Source organism: Scyliorhinus canicula, chromosome 21 (genome assembly GCF_902713615.1).
Source record: "Scyliorhinus canicula chromosome 21, sScyCan1.1, whole genome shotgun sequence".
Taxonomy (NCBI): domain Eukaryota; kingdom Metazoa; phylum Chordata; class Chondrichthyes; order Carcharhiniformes; family Scyliorhinidae; genus Scyliorhinus; species Scyliorhinus canicula.
Genome location: NC_052166.1, coordinates 64,372,272 through 64,389,297, shown reverse-complemented (window position 1 = coordinate 64,389,297; position 17,026 = coordinate 64,372,272). Strand labels below are relative to the sequence as shown.

Genomic DNA, 17,026 nt, shown 5'->3' with positions numbered 1-17,026 from the left:
TTCCCGGCTTGGGTCACTGTCTGTGCGGAGTCTGCACGTTCTCCCAGTGTCTGCGTGGGTTTCCTCCGGGCGCTCCGGTTTCCTCCCACAAGTCCCGAAAGACCTGCTTGTTGGGTGAATTGGACATTCTGAATTCTCCCTCTGTGACCCGAACAGGCGGCGGAATGTGGCGACGAGGGGCCTTTCACAGTAACTTCATTGCAGTGTTAAGGCAAACCTACTTGTGACAATAGCAAAGATTATTATATTGAATTCCCTTCTCCGTCAAATAGTTTATAAACTCTTGGGATATAAACCGCTGTCCATTATCGCTCACTAGTTGTTCAGGGTAACAGGATCTGCTGAAGATTTCACTCAATCTCTCTCAATTGTTTACTCCGATGAAATTGACTTCCTGATGGCAACTTCAGGCCATTTCGAGTGAGCATCGACTAGAATGAGACACACGCACCCTTCAAACGGTCCGGCGTAATCAACATGTAGCAGTTGCCAGGCCTCTTCTGGCCACTTCCACGGGTGTATTGGAGCGAATGGTGGCAGGTTCTGCACTTTTGCACAAGATGAACACTTTCCCACCTTCTCCTCGATTTCAGCTCTAGTCCTGGCCACCTAAAATAGCTCCTAGCCATCTCCTTCATCCTTACAAAACCACAGTTTGGTTTAATACACATTTTCTTAATGATGGTGACTCAGGTTCCCCAAAGGAGACAATCTGCTTGTACAGATAACTCTGTGCAATATGGAATTTGAGTTTTTCTTGCTCTGAAGCGCCATGTCCATAACCTCTGACAGTACTGGATCACTTATGCGGTGCTTCTTCACCTGTTCTTCAGTTACGGGAGTCTTATCTCTTTGCTCAAAGTAGAAAATGTTTCCACACGGACTTCTTATCGCCAAACTATTTGTTAAGGACAGTCGGGAAAGTCCATCTACGTTCCCATGAAGGTGTGCTGACAAGAGCAATGACAATCTCTGCATTCTGCTCGCTGCCAGTGAATCAATCCCGGCATGGTGTCCAAAAATCATTGTTAATGGGCGATATCCCGTCAATAAAGTGAATTTCCTCCTTTACAGGAATTGGTAGAACCGTTTTCTTCCAAGAACGATTCCTAGGGCTTCTTTCTCTATCCGTGCATTATTGCTAGTGGCTTTATTCAAGGTCCCCGATGTGAAGGTTATTGATCTCTTGTCACATGTGGGCATCATGGGGAAATCTAGCACCCGACCCTATAATGTGATGTGTCACATGCCAATTGCAGGGGTAAATTTGGATCAAAAACGTGTCAGGACTTCAGACTGGAGTAGCACCTCCTTGACTTGCATGAATGCTCTCTCACATTGATTCCCCCCCATTTCCACTTTCTATTTCGACACAGTAAATTGTGCAAGGGTTTTAGAATAGTTTCCAGGTTCGGGACAAGCCTTCTGTAGTAATTTAGCAAGCCTAAGAAAGATTGAAGTTGGTCGAGATTTTGAGGTGCGGGTGCTTTGGTAATGACCCCTCAATGGAACCACTTCTCCAGTGTAGGTTTTTAACACTATCTTTGAGGTTTGCAGGACAATATGTCAGAGCTTTTCTGGGATGAGCAGTCACTGGCACCAGTAAGTCAGCTGTCCCAGTGCATCTTCACCAACTGACCATCCAGTAGTGTGGTGACCCAACATTGGTTTGATGCACCAGCAATAGCTGGTACATTTAATGACAGTTCATGCCCAGATGTGATCACATTCCTTCTCCTGTCCTCTTTTTACTACGTGGACACTTTTCCCTTGACTCCGCCTGCCATTTGTTTTACTTGATTCTTACTTCCTGCAACTTTTGCCTGAAGCTCGTTTCTTTTTCCAACAAGTGTCTGCAATGTGGCCGTTTCTGCCACAATTCCTGCACATGACGTCTTTGCACCAACAATCTGCTGCTGAGTGCCCTGTTTTTGCACACCTATGGCAGGCGCGAATCTGTGCTTGTGTTTGAATTTTCGGCCGACATCTTGCGAATTCTTGTGCTTGGAGTCAATTGTTGAGCTCCTTTGGCTGCTAATTTCATGGGCACAGCAACTTCCAAAGTTTCCTTTAAGGTCAGGTTGCTTTCGGTTAACAACCGCTTTTGAATAGCTTCGCTCCTTAAACCACAGACTAATCTATCTCTGATGGTGTCGTTTAACGCATCCCCGAATTGGCAGTGTTCAGCCAGTCTTCACCTTCTTCTTGGTTGCGTTTATGAAACCTAAGCCTATCTGCGATGTCGAAAGGTTTTGGTGAATTGTGGTCTTGCAAAATATTTTTCTTTGCGCTTTCTTGTGCTTGGTTTTCCAGGCTAACACCCCTAAGGAGATTAAAAGTCCCCCCCCCCCCCCCCACCCATTATATTCAGGGATGTTGGGACTTTTATATCTGCTGCTATCTTAGTTGAACAAAATAGTTGAATAGGGCAGCACGGTAGCATGGTGGTTAGCATAAATGCTTCACAGCTCCAGGGTCCCAGGTTCGATTCCCGGCTGGGTCACTGTCTGTGTGGAGTCTGCACGCCCTCCCCGTGTGTGCCTGGGTTTCCTCCGGGTGCTCCGGTTTCCTCCCACAGTCCAAAGATGTGCGGGTTAGGTGGATTGGCCATGCTAAAATTGCCCGTAGTGTCCTAATAAAAGTAAGGTTAAGGGGGGGGGTTGTTGGGTTACGGGTATAGGGTGGATACGTGGGTTTGAGTAGGGTGATCATCGAGGGCCGAAGGGCCTGTTCTGTGCTGTACTGTTCTATGTTCTATGTTCTATGTTCTGGATACGAGCTCCATCGTTCTGTATTCTCATTAAACGCCCCATGGTGCCAAAAACTCTCACTATTTTTCCCTATTGAAGGACATGTGTGTGCACAATGTGCCATGGATGTTTAGGACTACCTTGCTTCTTTTCTCCCCAAGACAAGGCACAACCTGAGCTGACCCGGTTTCCCTTCGTGTTTCCCAACACTGCCCCAGCTCTCAATTTACCGTTGCAGGGTACTTGCTACGCACGGCTGCCGAGTTCATGTCGGGCTGAGCACGTGGCGGGATTCTCTCCGAGGTTGTCTCCTTCGGATTTTTTGGTTCCTCAGGTGACGGCAACCATTGTTTCCCCCCCGCCCCCGTCGCCAACTTTCACGTGGCGACGACTTCAATTGTTTATTATTTCTTTGGGTGCCAACAAACACTGTTCGCCTACCTCGTCGCCAGTTCTTATGAGCTGGATTCAAGATTGAGTCTGCAGACCGAGGTGGTTCAACCGGAGCACGGAGCTTTATTTAGAAGATGTTGACATGACAGGCTGTGAGGTTAGACTGCCCATTTGATGTCATCTCCAATCATCATGCAACCGTTCTCTTAAAGTGCCCCTAGTCAGTTACAAGGCAGCTTGTGAGGAAACACTAGGTAAAAGGTGAAGTTGCCATAGTCCCAGATGACCATAGGCTTCTTTCCCCTTTGATGTGGTAATGCCGGCGTTGGACTGGGGTGAGCACAGTAAGAAGTCTAACAACACCAGGTTAAAGTCCAACAGGTTTGTTTGGAATCACTAGCTTTCGGAGCACTGCTCCATCCTCAGGTGAATGAAGAGCTGGGCTCCAGAAACATATATAGAGACAAAGTCAAAGATGCAAGACGATATTTGAATGCGAGTCTTTGCAGGTAATTAAGTCTTTACAGGTCCAGACGGAGCAACTGGAGAGAGGGCTAATCACAGGTTAAAGAGGTGTGAATTGTCTCAAGCCAGGACAGTTGGTAGGGTTTTGCAAGCCCAGGCCAGATGGTGGGGGGTGAATGTAATGCGACATGAATCCCAGGTCCCGGTTGAGGCCGTACTCATGTGTGCGGAACTTGGCTATAAGTTTCGGCTCAGCGATTCTGCGTTGTCGCGCGTCCTGAAGGCCGGCTTGGAGAACGGTTACCCGGAGATCAGAGGCTGAATGCCCTTGACTGCTGAAGTGTTTGCCCTTTGAGTAGGGGGGAGCGGGGGAGAGCTGACTGGTGGTGATTTAACTGAGGGTCACCTCAGGCGAAGGGGCAAGGTTGAGAAGGCAGGGCCTTCATGGATATCCTTAACTGGTACGGGAATTGAACCCACGCTGCTGGCCTCGCTCTGCATCACGAACCAGCTGTCGAGCCAAGTGAGCTGAACAGGCCTCCAGCAGGAAGCACTAAAACACGAGGAACACACAACATATTTACTCTGTGTGCCCCACTCGCCAATCACAATTCGACTGAGGGTTTTCACTCTGATTGTGCAATTGTACGGGGGGTGAACTGGTAATAACCAGATTCTCCGTTCTCACTGCAGTAAACGGAGCTCTGGCCGAGTGCCAAATCCTCCATTCTCACTGGGAGTGGAGGTGGGGTGAATCCGGATCGGAGGTCAACTCAACCTTTTCCATGGGGTTAAATAAATTGGTTTGGGGGAAAGAAAATTGCTGATAATCTCACATCAGAGATTGAGCGAATGAGTTGAGCTCCTGGAGAAAACAGTCAGCGAGTTTAGAGTTGGTATTTGTGGTCCATTTATACTGTTTTTTAGGCATTGGGCAATTCAAATTGTGCCTGGAAAAGCTCTGAACACCATTTGGATTATGGGATCCTAACTGTGCTGATAGAATAGAGTTTACAGTGCAGAAGGAGGCCATTCGGCCCATCGAGTCTGCACCAGGCCTCGGAGAGAGCACCTTACTTAAGCCCACTGTGACCTCCCACCAGCAGGTGGCCATGTATGCAGCAGTGTGACCTCCCACCAGCAGGTGGCATCTATGCAGCAGTGTGACCTCCCACCAGCAGGTGGCTATGTATGCAGCAGTGTGACCTCCCACCAGCAGGTGGCCATGTATGCAGCAGTGTGACCTCCCACCAGCAGGTGGCCATGTATGCAGCAGTGTGACCTCCCACCAGCAGGTGGCTATGTATGCAGCAGTGTGACCTCCCACCAGCAGGTGGCTATGTATGCAGCAGTGTGACCTCCCACCAGCAGGTGGCCATGTATGCAGCAGTGTGACCTCCCACCAGCAGGTGGCCATGTATGCAGCAGTGTGACCTCCCACCAGCAGGTGGCCATGTATGCAGCAGTGTGACCTCCCACCAGCAGGTGGCCATGTATGCAGCAGTGAGACCTCCCACCAGCAGGTGGCCATGTATGCAGCAGTGTGACCTCCCACCAGCAGGTGGCTATGTATGCAGCAGTGTGACCTCCCACCAGCAGGTGGCCATGCATGCAGCAGTGTGACCTGCCACCAGCAGGTGGCCATGTATGCAGCAGTGTGACCTCCCACCAGCAGGTGGCCATGTATGCAGCAGTGTGACCTCCCACCAGCAGGTGGCATCATCAAGTCAGGGCACACCTGGCTAGCCTCAGAATGTACATGAGGACAATCGTGCACAGGGGTCGTTCCAGGGGAGTCTAAAGAAACTCTCTGATAACTTGCGCTGTATCTAAACATCACCTTACCACGCGCACATGAATAAAAATCCTGGTTTGGCCAAGTCTCCAGCAGTTCTGTCGATTCCTTGCTGGACAACAAACGCGGAACACAACCTGTTCCTGACGCCTTTCCAGTCAGCAGGTGGCAGAAACATTGGTGGAGTCTGAAACTCTGAATCTACCTTCTGTAAAGGCTTTTTAAAAGAGGTTTTGGGCAATGATTTGACAGTTGGGAAGGCTTCATGGAGCCTGTTTCTACGCAGCATGACTAGCTCACTCGGTAGTTAATGGGACTCTTAACCCCAGGGTCGCAGTTTCAAGTCCTACGTTGGGTGATGATTGTTTTATTTAGCATGTTATTTAAGAAGGCAATAAATTGTACTCAATTAATTGAGAAACAAACATTTGGACCAAACAATTTGGGAAGAATGCTTTGGCAGATAAGGTTGGTTGCATCATGAGGTTTCTCTGACACATGAGTTGGACGGAAGGCATCTGGATTCATACAATCCCCACATTGCACAAGGAGGTCATTTAGCCCATTGAGTCTGCACCAACCATCCGAAAGAGCGTTCTAACCTCGGCCCACTCCCTCGCCCGACCCATGTAACCTCACCTAACCGTTGGACACTAAGGGGCAATTTATCACGGTCAATCCACCTAACCTGCACATCCCTGGACTGTGGGAGGAAACCGGAGCAGCCGGAGGAGACTCACGCAGACAAGGAGAGAACTGCACTGTATTGACAGTCACCTGAGGTCGGAATCAAACCCGGGCCTTGGTGCTGTGAGGCATCAGTGCTAACCACTGTGCCACCGTGCCGAGGGAACCACGTGTTGTTGACATTGTTGCTACTTTCTCATCGCCATTTTCCTCTCTTCGGCCATGCTAAAATTTCCCTTGAGTGTGCAAGGTTACAGGGATAGAGCGGGGGAGTGCCCCATGGTGGGATGCTCTTTCAGAGGGTCAGTGCAGACTCGATGGGCCGAATGGCCTCCTTTTGCACTGTTGGGATTCTATGATACTCTGCAATGATTTTGCCAGCCTGGCCATTATTTTCAGGCATACATTTCGGGATGGAGCATGCAGTAGTTGCAACGCTAACTCCCATCCGCTGTAACTGCGTGTGCAGAGAGAGCTCCCTCTAGTGTTGCGGCATAATACTTGGCACGTTAGCACAGTGGTTAGCACTGTTACTTCACAGAGTCAGGGACCTGGCTTCGCTACTCGGTTTGGGTCACTGTCTGCGCGGACTCTGCACGTTCTCCCCGTGTCTGCGCGGGTTTCCTCCGGGTGCTCCGGTTTCCTCCCACAAGTCCCAAAAGACGTACTGTTCGGTGAATTGGACATTCTGAATTCTCCCTCTGTGTACCCTCTGGGGCTCCGATGGGGTCTGGCTTGCGATCGGGGCCCACCGATCGGCGGACCGGCCTCCCCCCCCCCCCCCCCCCCCCCCCCCCCCTGGGGCATCGTGGGACCTTTTCAGTCCACCCGAGAGGGCAGAGAGGGCCTCAAAGTTGAAAGTTGCATTTGAAAGTCGGTACCTCTGACAGTGCAGCACTCCCTCAGTACTGACCCTCTGACAGTGCAGCACTCCCTCAGCACTGACCCTCTGACAGTGCAGCTCTCCCTCAGCACTGACCTTCTGACAGTGCGGCACTCCCTCAGTACTGACCCTCTGACAGTGCAGCACTCCCTCAGTACTGACCCTCTGACAGTGCGGCACTCCCTCAGTACTGACCCTCTGACAGTGCAGCACTCCCTCAGTACTGACCCTCCGACAGTGCAGCTCTCCCTCAGTACTGACCCTCCGACAGTGCAGCACTCCCTCAGTACTGACCCTCTGACAGTGCGGCACTCCCTCAGTACTGACCCTCTGACAGTGCTGCACTCCCTCAGTACTGACCCTCTGACAGTGCAGCGCTCCCTCAGTACTGACCCTCTGACAGAGCAGCACTCCCTCAGTACTGACCCTCTGACAGTGCAGCACTCCCTCAGTACTGACCCTCTGACAGTGCGGCACTCCCTCAGTACTGACCCTCTGACAGTGCAGCACTCCCTCAGCACTGACCCTCTGACAGTGCAGCACTCCCTCAGTACTGACCCCCTGACAGTGCGGCACACCCTCAGTACTGACTCTCTGACAGTGCAGCCCTCCCTCAGTACTGACCCTCTGACAGAGCAGCACTCCCTCAGTACTGACCCTCTGACAGTGCGGCACTCCCTCAGTACTGACCCTCTGACAGTGCGGCACTCCCTCAGTACTGACCCTCTGACAGTGCAGCACTCCCTCAGTACTGACCCTCTGACAGAGCAGCACTCCCTCAGTACTGACCCTCTGACAGTGCAGCACTCCCTCAGTACTGACCCTCTGACAGTGCAGCACTCCCTCAGTACTGACCCTCTGACAGTGCGGCACTCCCTCAGTACTGACCCTCTGACAGTGCGGCACTCCCTCAGTACTGACCCTCTGACAGTGCGGCACTCCCTCAGTACTGACCCTCTGACAGTGCAGCACTCCCTCAGTACTGACCCTCTGACAGTGCGGCACTCCCTCAGTACTGACCCTCTGACAGTGCGGCACTCCCTCAGTACTGACCCTCTGACAGTGCGGCACTCCCTCAGTACTGACCCTCTGACAGTGCAGCACACCCTCAATACTGACCCTCTGACAGTGCGGCACTCGCTCAGTACTGACCCTCTGACAGTGCAGCACTCCCTCAGTACTGACCTTCTGACAGTGCAGCACTCCCTCAGTACTGACCCTCTGACAGTGCGGCACTCCCTCAGTACTGACCCTCTGACAGTGCGGCTCTCCCTCAGTACTGACCCTCTGACAGTGCAGCACTCCCTCAGTACTGACCCTCTGACAGTGTGGCACTCCCTCAGTACTGACCCTCTGACAGTGCAGCACTCCCTCAGTACTGACCCTCTGACAGTGCAGCTCCCTCAGTACTGACCCTCTGACAGTGCGGCACTCCCTCAGTACTGACCCTCTGACAGTGCAGCACTCCCTCAGTATTGCCTGGGATTATGGGGCTCAAATAAACAACATGAATGGAATAAAGGAGTAGAAAAAAAAGATATTCAGAAGCAGATTAGCTTGGAGAAATAAAACTCAACACAAAGTCTTCATTAATTTTGCTGTTGTCCTCGAGGTACCTCCTTGATTTAAATATACCAGAACAATGAAATCTAATTCAATGGTTGTATTTTGTTTAAATACGATACAGATAATAAGAATTCCAGCCTCTGCCGTATATGTTTAGTAGCTGAAACCCAGTATGTAACAAGCTCCAAAATCCGACATGGCCCCGTTCGCGAGGTTGCTGGATTCGCTGCCCCTATATTGTAGCTTACAGTCCAAGCAGATTCATCAGTAAAATTCTTACCTTGAGCCCATCGATGCCAACTGGCCCATCATCTCCCACCAGACCAGGCTCTCCCTTGAGAAAATAGAAAGGGAAAGAGTGATTTTAGTCGGAATCAGATGCATCTCAGAGAATCCCAACAGTGCAGAAGGAGGCCATTCAGCCCATTGAGTCTGCACCGATCCTACCTGGACAAAATTCACCACCCTATCCCCTAACTCCACCTCGGAACATTGGCGTGGCCAATCCACCTACCCTAATCTTTGGACTGTGGGAGGAAACCGGAGCACCCGGAGGAAACTCACGCAGTTGGGGGAGAACGTGCAGACTCCACACTGGCAGTCCCCGAGGTCCCTGGCGCTGTGAGGCAGCAGTGCTAACCACTGTGCCGCTCACGATATACTGCTACGTAAGCGGAGGAACATAGGAAACTGTAGAATCGCTGCATTGCGGAAGAAGGTTGCTCAGCTCATCGAGTCTGCATCGACCCTCCGAAAGGGCACCACACTCTTGGCCCCCCCCCCCATCCCCAGCACCTCGTAACCCAGCCTACACGTCTTGCGCACTAAGGAGCGGCTTAGCCCGGCCAATCCACATAACCTAATTTACTCTCTCGAAATCGTTCCTGAATTTGACCACGTCTCCAGTTTCTCTGCTCCGAGGAAAACAATCCCGGCCTCTCCGGTCTCCACCTCACCCCGAACCGCATTCACAAAACTCTTCAGCACAGTCTCTAAGTTTGTCCTATTCTTCTGTAAAGGCGCAGGGGTTCGCCATTCAGCCCGTCCAGCCTGCTCCCCCATTCAAACAGACGCTGGCTAATTTGTATGCATGTGCAGAACTGAGTTGACAGTCTACATCGTCAGAGGATTTGAGGTGAACCATATGGCGAGCGAGATGCTGTGATCACAGCATTGCGAGTAGCAGAAAGTTAGAGCAACAGCTCAAAAAATGTCTTCAATTTTTGACCTATGAAGGCCAAAGTCTGATAGGTTAGAACTGGAAATTCTCATAAATTACAAGAAAACTGACCCTGTGGAATATATCATAGATCATAGAATTCACAGTGCAGAAGGAGGCCATTCGGCCCATCGAGTCTGCTCCGGCTCTTGGAAAGAGCACCCTACCCAAGGTCAACACCTCCACCCTATCCCCATAACCCAGTAACCCCACCCAACACTATGGGCAATTTTGGACACTAAGGGCAATTTAGCACGGCCAATCCACCTAACCTGCACATCTTTGGACTGTGGGAGGAAACCGGAGCACCCGGAGGAAACCCACGCACACACGGGGAGGATGTGCAGACGCCGCACAGACAGTGACCCAAGCCGGAATCGAACCTGGGACCCTGAAGCTGTGAAGTGATTGTGCTATCCACAATGCTACCGTGCTGCCCTCAAATACACATTCCAATGCTGTCCTTCTGGTCTGCAGTGTGAGAGTTTGGGCAAGGCATTTGAGTAAACATGACGCACCTTTCTCTACGAAAAATCACCCGGAGTAACCAGTGTCAGTGAGTGAAAGAAGGATTTGCATTTATGTAGCAATCTTCACCACCATCGGAAGTCTCAAAGTGCTTTGTAGCTAATAAGGTGCTTTCTGAATTGCAGTCATTGTTGTAAAGTAGGAAACGCAGCCAGGGGTGTTAACTGGCCTCCGAAACGTTGGCCCAACCAGTGACGCTAACATCCGGCAAACCCCCCCCCCCCCCCCCACCCCCCCAGGGCCGGGACACATACGAGGGGCTAGAATTAGTCCCACCAGCCAAAGTGTTGATTTCTCAGCTCCTGGACCACCTGGTGGCTAATGTCGGTCTGTTTGGGAGGCAGCAGGGTTACCTCCCCAGACGCAGGAGCCTATCAGGCTCATTAGGAGCATAATTGGAGCCAATTAAAGGAGGTCAACTGTAAGTTTCTGTGGGTCTCCATGTTCAGGAAGGCGGTGGGGGGGGAGGGGGGAAGGCGGTGGGGGGGGGGGGGGGGGGGAGGCGGTGGGGGGGAGGGGGGAAGGCGGCGGGGGGGGAGGGGGGAAGGCGGTGGGGGGGAAGGCGGGGGGGGGGGGGGGGGGGGGGGGGGAGGGGGGAAGGCGGGTGGGGGGGGAGGGGGGAAGGCGGGTGGGGGGGAAGGCGGTGGTGGTGGGGAAGGCGGTGGGGGGGAAGGCGGTGGGGGGGGGGGGGGAGGCGGTGGGGGGGGGAGGGGGGAAGGCGGTGGGGGGGGGTGGGGGAAGGCGGTGGGGGGGAGGGGGGAAGGCGGTGGGGGGGAGGGGGGAAGGCGGTGGGGGGGGAAGGCGGTGGTGGGGGGGGGAGGGGGGAAGGCGGTGGTGGGGGGGAAGGCGGTGGGGGGGAAGGCGGTGGGGGGGAAGGCGGTGGGGGGGAGGGGGGAAGGCGGTGGGGGGGAGGGGGGAAGGCGGTGGGGGGGAAGGCGGTGGTGGGGGGGAAGGCGGTGGGGGGGGGTGGGGGGGGGAGGGGGGAAGGCGGGTGGGGGGGAGGGGGGAAGGCGGTGGGGGGGAAGGCGGTGGTGGGGGGGGAAGGCAGTGGGGGGGAGGGGGGAAGGCGGTGGGGGGGAAGGCAGTGGGGGGGAGGGAGGGAAGGCAGTGGGAGGGAGGGAGGGAAGGCAGTGGGAGGGAGGGGGGAAGGCGGTGGGGGGGAAGGCGGGTGGTGGGGGGGAAGGCGGTGGGGGGGAAGGCGGTGGGGGGGGGGGGAGGCGGTGGGGGGGGGAGGGGGGAAGGCGGTGGGGGGGGGGGGAGGCGGTGGGGGGGGGAGGGGGGAAGGCGGTGGGGGGGGGGGGGGGAGGGCGGTGGGGGGGAGGGGGGAAGGCGGTGGGGGGGAGGGGGGAAGGCGGGTGGGGGGGAGGGGGGAAGGCGGTGGGGGGGAAGGCGGTGGTGGGGGGGAAGGCGGTGGGGGGGAAGGCGGTGGGGGGGAAGGCGGTGGGGGGGAAGGCGGTGGGGGGGAAGGCGGTGGGGGAAGTGGAGTGGGTGGGAGGGGCGATGGGGGTAGTAGGGGAGGGGGTAGTGGGGGGGTTGGTGGGAGGGTAGGGGGAAGGGGGAGAAGTGGGGGGAGGGGGGTAGTGGGGGGAGAAGTGGGGGGAGGGGGGTAGTGGGGGAGGGGTGGTGGTTGGGGGGAGGGGAGGGCGGGTGGTGGGGGGAGCGGTGGTGGTGGGGAGGGGTGGGGAGAGAGGGGTGGGGGAAGGGGTGAGGGGGGGAGGGGGAGGGGAGGGGGGTGGGGGGAGGGGAGGGGGGTGGGGGGAGGGGAGGGGGGTGGCAGGGGGAGGGGAGGGGGCGGGGAGGGGATGGCGGGTGGTGGGTGGGAGCAGTGGTGATGGAGAGGGGTGGTGGAGAGGGGTGGGTGGGTGGGGGGAGGGGTGGCGGGTGGTGGGGGGGAGCAGTGGTGGTGGAGAGGGGTGGCGGGGAGGGGTGGGGGGGTGGGGGGAGGGGAGGGAGGGGGTGGGGGGAGGGGAGGGAGGGGGTGGGGGGAGGGGAGGGGGATGGCGGGGGAGGGGAGGGGGATGGCGGGGGAGGGGAGGGGGGTGGGGGAGGGGATGGCGGGTGGTGAGAGGGATGCGGTGGTGGTGGAGAGGGGTGGCGGGGAGGGGTGGGGGGGTGGGGGGAGGGGAGGGAGGGGGGTGGGGGGAGGGAGGGGGTGGGGGGAGGGGAGGGGGGGTGGGGGAGGGGATGGCGGGTGGTGGGTGGGAGCAGTGGTGATGGAGAGGGGTGGTGGGGAGGGGTGGGGGGAGAGGGGCGGGGGAGAGGGGTGGGGGAGGGGAGGTGGGGGGAAGGGAGGGGGTGGCGGGGGGAGGGGAGGGGGTGGTGGGTGGAAGCGGTGGTGGTGGAGAGGGGTCGTGGGGCGGGGTGGGAGGGGTGGGGGGAGGGGAGGGGGATGGCAGGGGAGGGGAGGTGGGGGTGGGGGGAGGGGATGGCGGGTGGTGGGGGGGAGCGGTGGTGGTGGAGAGGGGTGGTGGGGAGGGGAGGGGTGGTGGGGAGGGGTGGGGGGGGGTTGGGGGCATCAGTTTAGGAACCTGGAGGTAGGCACCCGGCATGCGAACGGTAGACAATGTTCCAGGAAGCAGTAGAGACCCCGATCCCCGGCTGCCAGAGCAGCCACAGGTCGCTCTGCAGAGGGATAACCTCCTACGTCCCCTCCGCACCGGCAGCCTGACTGCTGAAACTGGTTCTTCAATTAAAGATTTTAAAATATTGGACGAGAGGCCGCCTCCACCTGGAAGCACCCTCTCACTCTCTTACACACCTTTCACTGCCGCCTGCTGCACCCCTCAAGCTGCAAGGACATCAACCGTTTGCCCGAGGGATAATTGCAGTTCAGTGATTGGGGTCAGGACCTGGTAACAGCCCCGATCTCCGTGTCTATGTCAATGTTGCTCAAAAATAGAAAACAGCAACCACTCCCCAAAAGGCCGTGATATTTTCTGGGACTGCTTCCACTTTGTTACCATTATCCCAGCGAGCTCATTAAAGGGAGAGCCTGGTGCAAAGTAAAACGTTAACCTGAGGTTTGAGAATCAAAGAGGAATTTAGATCTTGGCATAGTGGGATAATAATCTCAACGCTACATGAGCTGTGAGATCCTTTTCCCCAATGACCTCCTCCTGATTCTCCACTGGAACATTTTTGCTGTAATGTTTTCTATTGGGAGCACAAGGTTATGTTGCTATGCAATGTATTAGTCACTTACCCTTTGACCCATGAGTCCTTGTTCACCTCTGACCCCTGGTGGTCCAATTTCACCCTGAAGATCAGAGTATAGGGGAAAATTACAAAATGAAAATATTCATTCATTACATCTAAATCACAAATTCTTTTGCATCATTCAATTTAGGACAAATCATGGCTCTGTCATTCACTCCTCAGATACTGAAGCTGTCCATGCCCAAATACAGCAAGACCTGGACAATATCCAGGCTTGAGCTGACAAGTAACATTTGTGCCACACAAGTGCCAGGCAATGACCATCTCCAATAAGAGAGAATCAAACCATCGCCCCTTGACATTCAATGGCATGACCATCATTGCATCTCCCACTATCAACATGCTAGGGGTTACCATTGACCAGAAACTGAACTGGACCAGCTGTATAAGCATAGGGCTACAAGAGGTCAAAGACTAGGAATACTGCGGTGAGTAACTCACCTCCTTACTCTCCCAAACCTGACCACCACCACCTACAAGGCACAAGTCAGGAGTGCGATGGAATACTCCCCACTTGCCTGGATGAGTGCAGCTCCAACAATACCCGAGAAGCTCGACACCATCCAAGACAAAGCAGCCCGCTTGATCGGTACCCCTTCAACAAACATTCACTCCCTCCACTGACGAACATTGGCAACCGTGTGTACCATCTACAAGATGCACTGCAGCAACTCACCAAGGCTCCTTAGGCAGCACCTTCCAAACCCCATGACCACTACCAACTTGAAGGACAAGAGCAGCAGACACCTGCGGACACCATCACCTGGAGGTTCCCCTCCGAGTCACTCACCATCCTGACTTGGAAATATTCCGCCGCTCCTTCACTGTCGCTGGGCCAGAATCCTGGAGCTCTCTCCCTAACAGCACTGTGGGTGTACCTACACCACACGGGCTGCAGCGGTTCAAGAAGGCAGCTCACCACCAGTTTCTCAAGGGCAATTAGGGATGGGCAACAGATGCTGGGCTAGCCAACGATGCCCACATCCCGTGAAAATGAATTAAAAAAAAGATTGTGGATTTTGCAACACAAAAATGTATTAGAAAATGTTGTTTCTTCGAAAATGTTTGTTATCAATGTAGCAGCCGGGGCTGGTTTAGCACAGGGCTAAATTGCTGGCTTTGAAAGCAGATCAAGGCAGGGCAGCAGCGCAGGTTCAATTCCCATACCAGCCTCCCCGAACAGGCGGCGGAATGTGGCGACTAGGGGATTTTCACAGTAACTTCATTTGAAGCCTACTTGTGTCAATAAGCGATTTTCATTTCATTTCATTATGAAATTACATTGTCCACAGGAGCGTCTTGGAGGATAGAGTAAAACAATGCGACTGATTGGATGGTTTGCCATACAGCGTTATGACACGGCAGATAGTAAGTGCCCAGATGCCCAAGTTCCGAAGGCAATCTTGAAACAAGCTGCCACAATGGTTTACAATTTCTATATTATGAGGGGTTATCTGAAGTCAAGATAAGTAAATTCCAGACCACTTGTGATGATTTTAAATATTACATTTAAACATTTATTAAAAATAAAGAAAAAAAGAAAATGGAATTTCATGACACAGGAACACCTTGACACAGTTAGCAGTACTTTCCAACCATTTCCGAAAATATATTTTGGATTAAACAGACTCAGAGCTCGAAATCCCTTTTCATGGCAATAGTCCTCATAGATTTTCTAATCGAGAAGATTTCCAGTAATACAGCGATGAGGACTGTCAGAGGATACAGCAGGATTTAGATCGTTTGGAGACTTGGGCAGAGAGATGGCAGATGGAGTTTAATCCGGACAAATGTGAGGTAATGCATTTTGGAAGGTCCAATGCAGGTTGGGAATATACAGTGAATGGTAGAACCCTCAAGAGTATTGACAGTCAGAGAGATCTAGGTGTACAGGTCCACAGGTCACTGAAAGGGGCAACAGAGGTGGAGAAGGTAGTCAAGAAGGCATACGGCATGCTTGCTTTCATTGGCCGGGGCATTGAGTATAAGAATTGGCAAGTCATGTTGCAGCTGTATAGAACCTTAGGCCACACTTGGAGTATAGTGTTCAATTATGGACGCCACATTACCAGAAGGATGTGGAGGCTTTAGAGCGGGTGCAGAAGAGATTTACCAGTATGTTGCCTGGTATGGAGGGTATTAGCTATGAGGAGAGGTTGGAGAAAATCGGTTTGTTCTCACTGGAACGATGGAAGTTGAGGGGCGACCTGATAGAGGTCTACGAAATTATGACGGGCGTAGACAGAGTGGATAGTCAGAGGCTTTTTCCCAGGGTAGAGGGGCCAATTACTAGGGGGCATAGGTTTAAGGTGTGAGGGGCAAGGTTTAAAGGAGATGTACGAGGCAAGTTTTTTTTACACAGAGGGTAGTGGGTGCCTAGAACTCGCTGCCGGAGGAGGTGGTGGAAGCAGGAACGATAGTGACATTTAAGGGGCATCTTGACAAATACACGAATAGGATGGGAATAGAGGGATACAGACCCAGGAAGCATAGGCGATTTTAGTTTAGAGGGGCAGCATGGTCGGCACGGGCTTGGAGGGCCGAAGGGCCTGTTCCTGTGCTGTACTTTTCTTTATTCTTTGTTCTTTATTACCTCACAATGCCCTGTTGCTCCAGATGAAATCTGACACAGACTCTCCTCCATGGGGTTTACAAGAATGTTGCCAAGGCTGGAAAGGTGTGGCTACGAAGTGAGTTTGGATAAATTGGGATTATTTTCCTTGGAACAAAGAAGGCCGAGGGATGGCTTAATTGAGGAGTACACAATTTAGGGGAAGAGATAAAGTGGACAGGGTAAAATTGTTTCCTTTGGTGGAGAATTCTAGAACCAGGGTCATAGATTCGAGATAAGTGGCAGAAGGTGTGGAGGGGACATGAGGAAGAACTTAGTTACACAGAGGGTAGTGGGATTTGCTGCCGAGTTAGTGGTGGAGGCAGGGACTCTAAACTCTTTTAAAAGGTACCTGGAACGGCACCTTGAATGCTCGAAGCTACAGGGCTATGGACCAGGTACAGGAAGGTGGGATTCGGGTGGGCGTCTTCGGGTTGGCATGGACAAGATGGGCCAAATGGCCTTCTTAATTTTTATATGATTCTATGGTGGCAGCAATGTTCTCCCAACTGTGTATGTTTCCTCTGAAATTCGGCAGTCAACTTTAAAATCACTTCTTTGAGTTTCCTAATCATAGAATCATAGAATTTACAGTGCAGAAGGAAGCCATTCACAGCTCCAGGGTCCCAGGTTCGATTCCCGGGTTGGGTCACTGTCTGTGCGGAGTCTGCACGTCCTCCCCGTGTGTGCGTGGGTTTCCTCCGGGTGCTCCGGTTTCCTCCCACAGTCCAAAGATGTGCAGGTTAGTGGATTGGCCATGCTAAATTGCCCGTAGTGTCCAAAAAAGGTTGGGTGGGATTACCGGGTTACGGGGATAGTCAACTTTAAAATCACTTCTTTGAATTTCCTAATCATAGATTCAGAGAATTTACAGTGCTGAAGGAAGCCATTCGGCCCAACGAGTCTGCACCGA

At 53.5% G+C, this 17,026-nt stretch overlaps 1 protein-coding gene across 2 annotated transcripts in view; it reads right to left on the bottom strand.

Annotated features, from left to right (window-relative positions):
* LOC119955649 (collagen alpha-1(XXVII) chain B-like) overlaps nt 1–17,026 on the bottom strand; it is a 605,839-nt gene that overhangs the window by 120,677 nt on the left and 468,136 nt on the right. For both annotated transcript variants that reach the window (XM_038782071.1, XM_038782070.1), the window contains exons 35-36: nt 13,489–13,542; nt 8,820–8,873 (exon numbers count right to left, since the gene is read on the bottom strand). In XM_038782071.1, the coding sequence (XP_038637999.1) occupies nt 8,820–8,873; nt 13,489–13,542 (108 nt within the window). The remainder of the gene's footprint in view (nt 1–8,819; nt 8,874–13,488; nt 13,543–17,026) is intronic.